Source organism: Sciurus vulgaris, assembly GCF_902686455.1.
Source record: "Sciurus vulgaris genome assembly, chromosome: 1".
Lineage (NCBI taxonomy): Eukaryota > Metazoa > Chordata > Mammalia > Rodentia > Sciuridae > Sciurus > Sciurus vulgaris.
This window is the reverse complement of record NC_136461.1, coordinates 117,031,505-117,042,635: the sequence shown is the minus strand read 5'-3', so window position 1 is coordinate 117,042,635 and position 11,131 is coordinate 117,031,505. Positions and strand designations below refer to the sequence as shown.

Here is an 11,131-nt window from a genome sequence, read left to right as displayed (position 1 = left end):
CCATAAAGCAGGAAAGAGGAGGCTCAGCTGACCAGAAAAGATGGAGAAGGTATCCTGTGAGGAGAAGGGACATGAGAGGGATAAGCTCTTGTCTGGCTAGCCAGTTTGGTAAAGAGTCTTGGTAGTAGTCTTCTGTGTCCCCCTTCCTCCCAAAGGCCCTGAGAATAGAACTAGGGAGGGACAAGTGGTAGGTGTATGTCCCCAGCCATTGCTTGATACTTAGTGTGTAGAAAGCAATAACAGGTGCTTAGAAAAGAGAAGGGACATGACTCTGCACAGACAAGCAGTCTGGACTTTCTACTGCACTTCTGTCCTCCAGCTTCCCATAAACCTCTCTCCACTGGGTCCCCTTCCTGCCCTGCAGCCAGGCCTCTGTGTGTGTGTGTGTGTGTGTGTGTGTGTGTGTGTGTGTGTGTGTGTGTATGTGTGTGAGAGAGAGAGAGAGAGAGAGAAAGAAAGAGAGAGAGAGAGAGAGAGAGAGAGAGAGGAGAGAGACAGAGTTTGCCTCAGAGAGACAGAGAGAGAGAAAGAAAGAGAGAGAGAGGACAGAGACAGAGTCTGCCTGCATTCCAGTGCATAATGGGAATTATCTGCTGTTTGGCTGGGATCATCTTATTTCAGCAAGTTGACCTAGAACTGACTTCAGGCGACTCATGATGGGTCAGACTCTTCTCCAGCAGCTAACACATCCTATAGGAGCTCAAAAGGAAGTGACTTAGCTAGGTATAGTGGTATATGCCTGTAATCCCAGTGTCTTGGGAGGCTGAGGCTGCAGGATTAAAAGTTTAAAGCCAGTCTCAGCAATTTAGCAAGGCCCCAAGCAACTCAGTGAGACCCTATCTCTAATAAAATATAAAAAAACGGCTGGGATGTGACTCGGTGGTTAAATGCCCCTGAGTTCAAGCCCCAGTACGAAAAATGGAAAAAAAAAAAAAAAAAGAAAACGACTGGCTGAATGAATAAATGAAAATTCATTAGTGAAGACCACAATCCAGCTAAAGTCAACTGCAAGGAGAGGATAAGCAGGGCCAGGAAACTGACACTAACTGAATACCTAAGAGGAGCCAGGCACTGGCCTAAGGACTTGGCATATGATTTTCATCTTAGAGGTGAGGAAATTGAGGCTCAGTGGTAAAGGACTATTCAAGGTAGCAGAACTAACAAACAGCATGTTTGACTCCAGAGCCCTGTGCCTTCCTGTTACACTTTGAAATTTTTAAAATGCAGTTATAGCGGGGCATGGTGGCACAGGTCTGTAATCCCAGCAGCTTGGGAGGCTGAGGCAGGATTTTGAGTCCAAAGCCAGCCTCAGCAAGAAGCGAGGTGCTAAGCAACTCAGTGAGACCCTGTCTCTAAATAAAACACAAAATAGGGCTGGGGATGTGGCTCAGTGGCCTAGTGCCCATGAGTTCAATCCCTTGTACCAAAAATAAATAAACAAACAAAAAGCAGTTATATTCAATACATCCTTACTGCCAGGTGTGGTGGTGTGCACCTGTAATTCCAGCAACATAGGAAGCCCTAAAGCAATGTATCAAGACCCTGTTTCAAAAAAAGAAAGGACTGAGGATGCAGCTCAGTGGTAAAGCACCTCTGGGTCTGATTTTCAGTACCAAAAATAAATACGTACACATATACAATATGCTTACTGAACCTCTGCTCTGGACAGGGCTGTGTGCTCAGTGCTGGAGCACTCAGGGTAGGGAATATAATAGTTAAGATGAGAGGGCTAACCAGGTACTGTGGCACATGCCTGCAATCCCAGCGACTAAGGAGGCTGAGGCAGGAGGATCACAAGTTTTAGGCCAGCCTCAGCAACTTAGTGGGGCCTTAAGTAACTTAGTGAGACTTTGTCTTAAAATAAAAAATAAAAAGGGCTAGGGATCTAGCTCAGTGGTACAGTGCCCCTAAATTCAGTCCCCAGTGCAGGTGTGTGGGTGTGGAGATGAGATGGCTAGGGGTGTGGTTTACTGATAGAGTGCATGTCTAGTGAGGCTTTTGATTCCATCCCCAATACTAGGGAAGGAAAACAACAACAACAACAACAAAAAGATGAGAGATAGTTTAGTCCTCCAAGGTCCTAAAGGAGAAAGATATGCCATCTATACACCTTTCTGTCATAAGGCAGAGTAGGAGTATTTTTAAAAGAAGGTCTCTGCCCTCATTGCCATAATTTTAGATTGAGCAAGCAGGGCTGATGGGAAGAAAAGCCCATGGATAGCAAAGTAGCTTGGACTGTAGCTTGGCTGGCATGACTATCAGTGGAGCAGGAAACTGAACAAAGGAGGCCATTGACTTCAGGAAGCAAGTGAAGGAGCTTATAAAAAAAAAACCAGCGCTCTGGAGGCTGAGGCAGGAGGATCCGGAGTTCAAAGCTAGCCTCAGCAATTTAGCGAGGCACTTACTAACTCAGTGAGACCCTGTCTCTAAAAATACAAAAAAGGACTGGTAGTGTGGCTCAGTGGTTAAGTGCTCCTGGGTTCAATCTCTTATACAAAAAAAAAAAAAAAAAAGCAACAAAACAAAACAAAACCCACCCCAAACCTGGCTCCTTGAGGGGCCCACCCTCAGGTCCCTCTGTACTTGAGCACTCCCCATATAGCCTGCAGGCACATGCTACACACCTTGTACACCATGACACATACCTAAGTGCACACACATACACCCTGCCCTCCAGATGCCAGGTTCACACATGCTCCTCTTCTGCCTTGGAGGATATTCACCTGGAGTCACAGTGTAGGCCCCAGGGTAGATATTAGCATGCTCAGAGGGCTGATTTTTCCTTGTTAGATCAGTGATGTGGGTCCAGCAGGGACTCCACCTTGCCCACCTCACCCTTCGGCCTGTCCCTTCCCCATTTAGCAGTCATTCCCACTCACACACACTTGTTTCTGCCCTTTGTTTTCCACCCCAGTCAAATCCCCACGGCTTCTTTGGTCATTAACCTCCTGCTTTAATTGGCTTAGTGGGGAGAAAGCAGAGGTAGGGCAAATTCAGGGTGGGTGTCTGGGGGGAATCTCATTTCGACAGGGACAGGAAAGCTCAAGCCAGCTGGTAACCCTATAAAAATGCCTGGCACATAATAAGTACTATGCAACTATTTGCTATTTCTCTTAATGTGAAAAATAGTCACCTGGTCCTCAGTATAAATTTTCCCCATTTGAGAACCCCGTGGTCTCCAGTACTATGGTTCCTCCAATCTAGGTTTCTGGGGCAAACAGCCAGGGGACAAGTAACAGAAACAGTCCACTCTCCAGGGCCCTGTCTTTCCAATTCTTCCTCTTCTACTCCTCCTTGGTGGCAACAGCACCCAATTCCACAAAAAGATTTGTTGTTAATCTTATGCTAAACCCTTCACCCAGGGGGCACCCTGCCCCATTTCTGAAGAATTCTAGGGTTCTGGGTTCAAGCTTCTCCTTCCCTGGATCCGCCTAGCCAAGGAGAAAGAGTCTTCCAGTGTGGCAATCTCTCAGTCCCTCCAGGGATCCTGGGTTTGGGCGCCCATCCTTTCATTAGTGTGCAAGGTCAGTGTTTCCAAGAATCAATTTAGGGAACGGAGTTTAAATTGCTTAGCCTTTAGGGCCTCAAAGTGTGGGGTCTATGAGGTCATGCCATTCATTCCCCTGCCTCCTAGTTCAGATTTTCAGTTTCCAAGGCACTCTAGATAAGGACACTTTATCACTGTGCCTCACACACCCATTCTTTTCTTTTTTTTTTTTTTTAAATATAACATTATGATACATTTTGACATAATCACAAAAGCATGGAATATAATTACCTCTAATTCAGTCTGCAGTATTTCCCCCTCCCCCTTCTCCCTTCCCCTGATCCCCTCCCTCTACTGATCTTTCTGTAATTTATTCGTTTGTTTTTTAAAACAGTGTCTTGTGGACCTATTTGTTGTTGTCACTCACCCTTTTTTTTTTTTTTTTTTTTTTACCCATTCTTATAAAACTTTTGGGAAGTCTAATCTCAAGCCCTCAAGCTGCAGGTCATTCCTTCTCTTGAGAAAGACCCAGAGATCAAAAAGGGTGACCAAAAAAAAAAAAAAAAAAAAAAAAAAAAAAAAAAATAGTCGAAGACACGGGGTAAGGGGTGAAGAAAATACTGCATTACACTTCAGCATCCCCAAATGCCTCCTGAAGGTGTCCACTGTCTGATTCAAGCCTTTAAAAACTTATTTTCAAGTCTCATCAAATTTCTAGCTTCAAAGGGGCTAAATTAATGAGTGTTCAATTGGACAGAGGTGAGTGAAGCAGAATGGAATGATGCTTGGCGATAAGAAACAAATCACCCCCAAACAGGATTCACAACCAAGGCCTGAAGGAAGCCGGGGTTCCCAGTCGATCCCCGGTCTTTCCTCCCTCCAGTTACATCCGAAGTTCAAGGCCCTCGCCACGAACTGTTAAGTCACACCACGCCTTTAAAGACTTCTGCCTCCGGGTTCTCCGGTCCCATCTCCTTTTCCCTCCATCCCTCATCTTCCTCACCTCGTCACTCCACAGTCTTCCCCGCCCATTCCACTGATCAGAAGGACGCGGACTAACTCACCTCCCAGCCGGCGCCTCTGGGATCTCCGGGATAGGGGGGCCGAGGGGGATTGAAGGGAGATGGCCTGCTCCTTAAGGATGAGGGGACCCCACTCTTTGCCAAGAGGTCCCACACCTAGCCCGGCACCCCTTCTTGGCCCCCACAAAGCGCGGAGACCTGTTCTCCCCCCCATCGCGGCTGCGGGCTTTGTCTGCTCTGCCGAGAACCTCTCCCCGCGGCCGGGAGCCGAATGGACTCCGGGAGAGCGGGAGGGGGAGCGGAGAGGGAGCGCTGCAGGGAGGGGGAAGAAAGGGGAGAGAGAAAACCGCAGTGACCGAGCGGGGACCGCTCCCGCCCCGGCCCCCTTCATTACCATAAGAAAGAGGGCCCGCGGACAGGCCGGGACAGGGAGGGAGCCGATCGGAAGGGGGGCGAGGAGCAATAACCCTTTTCACACCCGTTTTGTTTCTGCACACTGTCCTCTCTCCCCGTATCCGCCCCCAGAAAAATTAGAGACCTCGACTTCCACCCCATCCCTAGCTTTGCCTGGGAGCGGTGGGGAGAGATCGAAAGGCACATCCCTATCCTCCTCGGGTCAAGGAATTCGTCCCCGCGCCCCGAGGGCGGGAAACTACAACTCCCGGCATGCCCCGGGCGCCCCCGGCGCGCCCCCCTCCCGTCAGTTCCATGCTGCTCCATCCAGTTCATTTAAAACAAAAGAGTTTGAGCGCTGGAAGGGGCTGGGCTCTATTGGGGGCCACTGAGCGCAGCTCCAGGACTGGGGCTCGGTGCGGGAGCCTAAGGGGGGCGTCTGGACGGCGGAGACTAGAGACTCCCGGGTCCGAGGCGGGAGGGGTGGGGGCCGAGATCCCGCAGCCCCCCGCCCCCCGTCACCCCCGGAGAGGAGCGGAGATCTGCTTTCTTGGTTTTGCTTCTCTTTACCCCCACCCCCACCCCGGGGGCTGGGGCGAGGGGAGTCGGGTTACAGGGTGTTTGGGGAGGGGGGCTTAGGGGGAGGGGCTATCTTTCTATCTCGCTTTCTTCCCCCCTCCCCAGTTCTTTGTTCCCCCCTCCCCACACACCCCCTCCTCTCCTCTCCCCTCCCCTCCTCTCTCCTCTTTTCCCTTCCACCACCTCTCTCTCCCTCTCTCTCTCTCTCTCCCCCAGCTTTTGTTTCGCCATGCCTAGTCTAGTGGTATCTGGAATAATGGAAAGAAATGGGGGCTTTGGAGAACTAGGATGTTTCGGGGGAAGCGCTAAGGACCGAGGGCTGCTGGAAGACGAGCGCGCCCTTCAGCTGGCTCTTGATCAACTCTGCCTCCTGGGTTTGGGGGAGCCCCCCGCCCCCACGGCGGGCGAGGACGGGGGAGGTGGGGGGGGCGGCGCCCCCGCGCAGCCGGCCGCCCCCCCGCAACCGGCCCCGCCGCCGCCGCCCGCTGCGCCCCCGGCCGCCCCGACAGCGGCCCCCGCGGCGCAGACGCCCCAGCCCCCCACCGCCCCCAAAGGGGCGAGCGACGCCAAGCTATGCGCTCTCTACAAAGAGGCCGAGCTGCGCCTGAAGGGCAGCAGCAACACCACGGAGTGTGTACCGGTGCCCACCTCTGAGCACGTGGCCGAGATCGTGGGCAGACAAGGTAAGCGGGCACCGGGACCACGGAGAGGGCTGGAGTGGGGGGCACCCCATCCCCTACGCGGAAAGTTCATTTCTTCCCTTCTTGCCCGCCTCTGGCTCTGTCCCTTCCCCACAAAGGGGGACCCGCCCCCTACCCCGATTTCCAAGTGCCACAAAGTTCCCTGCTACCCCTAGTTGGGACGGTTCTCCAGACCCTTCCTTCCCCAGGGCTCTGCCCTTAGACAAAGAAATATCCTCGAACTGGAAAGTGGGAAAGGGGTGGGGGATCGGTCTCCCAATCCAGGGAGGCTGTCCGGAGGGGGTGTCCGCTCCTAGCTAGAAAAGCTGACGGAATGTGCAAAGAGTTATGCAGAAGCCCCTACTTCAGTATCTGCTGGTAGGTTAGGGAGGGGGCACCCCTGGGACCCCCAGCTGCCTGGAGTTAAAAGACTTTCGGGGAGACCTGGCCCGGGAAGCCCGTCTGAGTATCTGTCTCTTTGTTGGGCTGAGCGTAGGAATGGAAGGGGGTGTGGCTCACGGGAGGGTCCGGGTCTGGGGGAGAGGTGGAATGGAGGCCGCTGGGAGGAGGGGGTCCTACGGTTACCCACACACCAAAGTTGGAGGATCCATGGTGTTTTGGAAGGGGTGTCTCCAAGGAAGTGGTAGTCCTGGTGTGGACCTCTGCTCCCTCTCTGGCTTTTGTTCTGGGATGGCCACGGCCTGGGGCCAGAGGCCTGGAGAGGGGTCTCTGAGTGAGAAAGTGGGACAGGGCCGGAGGGGAAATACTGGGGTGAAGGTGAGAAACCTTCACCTGGAAATTTGGCGAGGGGTGTGTGTCTGGATGTGTTGGCAGGGGGGTGTAGTATTAATCTAGTGTAGAATGTCTGATACCGCACCCTCCTCAGCCCAGCATCCCTGGGCGGGTGGGTGGGTGGGGGTGTTGGTAAGGGTCCAAATTGAGCAGACGGGATCTTGGGGACCCTTCCCTCTCCCTGTTTCCCAAAGGGGGGGCGGGATTTGGAAATTGCAAAGGGGCTGGACTGGGGAGGTGTGGGGTGGGGGAGGAGCGGGGGAGGAGCTGTCCCACAGTGGGGAACAATAGAGGAGCTGCATTCCGGCCGGGAGTGAGGGAGGAGGCTGGCTTCTGGCGGAGGAGGAGGGGAAGCAGGGAGGGGGGGGTGCTATTCCACATCCCACCTCATCCACTGGGAGTCTGGGGGCTGGGGGATTTAGGAGGGAGAGCAGAATGGAGGAGGGGAGGATGCCACTCCCCTGCATGGCCCTGAACCCCTCTGGGCCATCTGATCTCTTGAGATTTCTGATTTAGAAAGTTGGATTTGCTCTTGTTAGAAACTGGGGATCCTGATCCTGGAACTGGGTGGGGACACTAATATCTTTTCTTGGGTGTGGGGATGGTCTTGGGAGGACCCGGAATTTAATGGAGTCATTCTTTACTCTTCTGCCTCCGCATCAGATGGGCCTGTCCTTCATAAAAGTAGGGGGATTTCTCCTATTCGGAAAGATATGCCTTGCTCTCCCCTCATTCCTTAAGTATATGGAAGTCCTCTTTCTTGTCTGACCTTCCTCCTCCTGCTGCAATGTTCTTGCTCTCTATTTGACCTCTAGGAAGGTGAGGCCCAGTGGGCTTTCCCTTCAAGAGATACTTCTTCAGGACTGCAGAACCCAGAATGAGGCCCACCCCAGTTCTGTACCTCCAGGCCTTTAGATTTTCTCCTTAGTTGTATGCCCTGGCCTCTCCTCACTCCAACCCCAACTCTTAAATATACCTAGCTCCCACTTAAGTTACTGACCCCAAACTTAGAGCCTGAACCCAGGTGCCCATCAGATGGCATGTTAGTAGAAGTGGCAGAAAAGGGGACTTTACAGCTCCCCAGCCCTCCAAGTGTCACAAATAGAACAATCATTTACTAATATTAAAGCAGCATGGATGTGGGCTTGACAACAGGTAGGACTTAACTGCCAAGAAGAAACCATCTGGAGTGGAGGAAGGAGATTAAAAGAAAGAAAGAAAGAGCTCACTTTGACTTGTGGTTGTAGGGTTGGGGCAGTCATAAAAGTGGACCACTTGGATTTGGATAGGTAGTGTGGTGCGGAGAGCGAAAGAGGAGAGTGAATTGGGGGTGGAAATAGGTATGAGCACCATTTGTGAATGGGGCCAAAGTTAATTTTGTGTGCGTAGAAATGTGCAGTTCATGTGCTGGCTGGGGAGGATGTGAATGGAAACACCTAGACCCTTTGTGCAAGTGAAAGGGGCATATGAAAATGTATTTTGTGCTCACCCCACAAGTATTGTTTAGCTAAAGGCACACTGCATCACGGCTCTTGGTGCATGTGTGCAAACTCACAGGCATGTGGCATGTGTTCTTCGATGAAGAGTGTGGTTTTCTGAGGCTGGGGTCCTGCAGGGAATGTGGGGAAAGAGGAGAGGGGCTTGTGGAGTCAGCCATTGAGGTCTCTAGCTTTTCCCAATGGTGTTGCATCCCAGCCTCCCTCACTTTTCTCTCTCCCCTTCTCCCTCTTTGTCTCTCTTTGTCTCACATTTCTTTTTTCTCTTCCTGCTTCTCTTTCCAGTCTCTCAGTTTTAACCCACTCCTCTTTCAAAGCAGAAGCATGGATCCAGAATACCCTCTTCCACCACCCTACTCAGCCTCATCTCAGCTCTCCTGCCCCCAAGGGACAGGGGACAGGAGTGACAAGGGTTACATGCTGCTCCTCCACACGTGATTTTCTTTATCTTCATATTCTTCCTTTCCCCCCTAATTCTAATTCTCAGACCCTCCCCAATGTCCTTCTCTGCACTAGTTGCTGCAAATACATTATGATTTGGGGACCCTCAGAGAGAGACTACTGGGTAGAAGGCATGGGGGGAGGTCACAGAGCAGATGGAGGTCAGTGTCCCTGAGTCGGCTGGAGGACACTTGTAATGAATGAGTGGAAGCTAAATGAGGAGTAGATTGTGAGATTACTGAATGCATTGGGGTTCAGTGCAAAGATTGGTGACAGATGGGGGTGGTGGTAGTGATTTTGGAAGTTTGTGAGTAGCCAGAAAAATTGAGGGGACAACAGATGTTTGGGGAGGAGCTTGTGAATAGATATGGGGGGCAGCTTGTCTGGGAGGGTGATTATTTGGGGGTTCGGAGGAGTGAATGAATTCGGAAGGTCCTGAATGGAACTTGAGGGGAAGTTGGTACGTTTTGAAGTCTGTGGTTGACAGAGACACTGGGTAGATCTGAGATCCCATGAATGGATTGTTCAAGTTGGGTGGCCTGTGTTTGCGGGTGGTGAGGTTTCACTAGGCCGACTTAAGGGTTCCAGGAAGGTTAGGTGTCTGGGAAAGAACCGGAGCTATTTAGTCCCAGCACAAACCTCCTTGTCCTGTGAGTTTCTTTCTCTTCCCCTTCCCTACTGTATCCCAGGCTGCAAGATTAAGGCTCTGAGGGCCAAGACCAACACCTACATCAAGACACCGGTTCGGGGCGAGGAGCCGGTGTTTATGGTGACAGGGCGGCGAGAGGATGTGGCCACAGCCCGGCGGGAAATCATCTCGGCAGCTGAGCACTTCTCTATGATCCGCGCCTCCCGAAACAAGTCAGGCGCAGCCTTTGGTGTGGCCCCTGCTCTGCCTGGCCAGGTGACCATCCGTGTGCGAGTGCCCTACCGTGTAGTGGGACTGGTGGTGGGCCCCAAGGGGGCAACCATCAAGCGCATCCAGCAGCAGACCAACACGTACATTATCACGCCAAGCCGTGACCGCGACCCAGTGTTCGAGATCACTGGTGCCCCGGGCAACGTGGAGCGTGCGCGGGAAGAGATCGAGACGCACATCGCAGTGCGCACTGGCAAGATCCTTGAGTACAACAATGAAAACGACTTCCTGGCGGGGAGCCCCGACGCCGCACTTGATAGCCGCTACTCAGACGCCTGGCGGGTACACCCGCCAGGCTGCAAGCCGCTCTCCACCTTCAGGCAGAACAGTCTGGGCTGCATTGGCGAGTGTGGAGTGGACTCTGGCTTTGAGGCCCAGCGCCTGGGCGAGCAAGGCGGGGATTTTGGCTACGGCGGGTACTTGTTTCCGGGCTATGGAGTGGGCAAGCAGGACGTGTACTACGGCGTGGCCGAGACTAGCCCCCCGCTGTGGGCGGGCCAGGAGAATGCCACGCCCACCTCGGTGCTCTTCTCCTCCGCCTCCTCATCCTCCTCCTCTTCCGCCAAGGCCCGGGCTGGGCCTCCCGGCGCACACCGCTCTCCTGCCCCCTCTGCAGGACCCGAGCTGGCCGGACTTCCCAGGCGCCCGCCGGGAGAACCGCTCCAAGGCTTCTCTAAACTTGGGGGAGGCGGCCTACGGAGCCCGGGTGGTGGGCGAGATTGCATGGTATGCTTTGAGAGCGAAGTGACTGCCGCCCTTGTGCCCTGCGGACACAACCTGTTCTGCATGGAGTGTGCAGTACGCATCTGCGAGAGGACGGATCCGGAGTGTCCCGTCTGCCACATCACAGCCACGCAAGCCATCCGAATATTCTCTTAAGCCCTGTGCCCCATGTGTCCTAGGCCCACTCCCCAGGGGCCGGCCCTGGACCTGTTTTCCAGTAGGGCCTTTTGGAAATTAATGAATTTTGCGGGGCAAGGTGCTTACAGATATTCGCTCGCTGGGGAGGGGGGAGGGAGGCAGTTGGTGGCTGGAGGGTGGGCCACTTTCAGAGCCTCTGGTTACCCTGCCTAGGAAAGATTGGGAGGGGGCCAGACCGAAAATTTTACTAGAGTTACAACTCTGATACCTCAACACACCCTTAAATCTGGAAGCAGCTAAGAGAAACTTGTTTTGCCAGAGGTGGCCACTAAGGCATCTTGACCCCCTCTGCCCGCCTCCCAAACTATGTGTCACACTACCCTGTCCTCTGTGGAGGGGGTGGGGAAAAGGGAGAGGGAGACTTACCATCCGCATCTAGAGGTGCTCTTTGCAATTCTTGG

The 11,131-nt window shown here is 53.1% G+C and overlaps 1 protein-coding gene across 1 annotated transcript; it reads left to right on the top strand.

Moving 5' to 3' along the window:
• The first annotated feature begins 5,232 nt into the window (after positions 1-5,232).
• MEX3A (mex-3 RNA binding family member A) lies at positions 5,233-10,804 on the top strand. The gene is made up of 2 exons (XM_079104485.1): positions 5,233-6,164; positions 9,580-10,804. Exons 1-2 carry the CDS (start codon positions 5,711-5,713, stop codon positions 10,686-10,688), a joined length of 1,563 nt encoding a protein of 520 aa, XP_078960611.1. The 5' UTR covers positions 5,233-5,710; the 3' UTR covers positions 10,689-10,804.
• Positions 10,805-11,131: the final 327 nt, after the last annotated feature.

Bases quoted from the DNA above. Each gene is read 5' to 3' on its own strand.
- MEX3A (XM_079104485.1), top strand. From the start codon at position 5,711: ATGCCTAGTCTAGTGGTATCTGGAATAATGGAAAGAAATGGGGGCTTT. The intron at 6,165-9,579 runs GTAAGCGGGCAC...ACTGTATCCCAG, and splicing joins CGAGATCGTGGGCAGACAAG to GCTGCAAGATTAAGGCTCTG.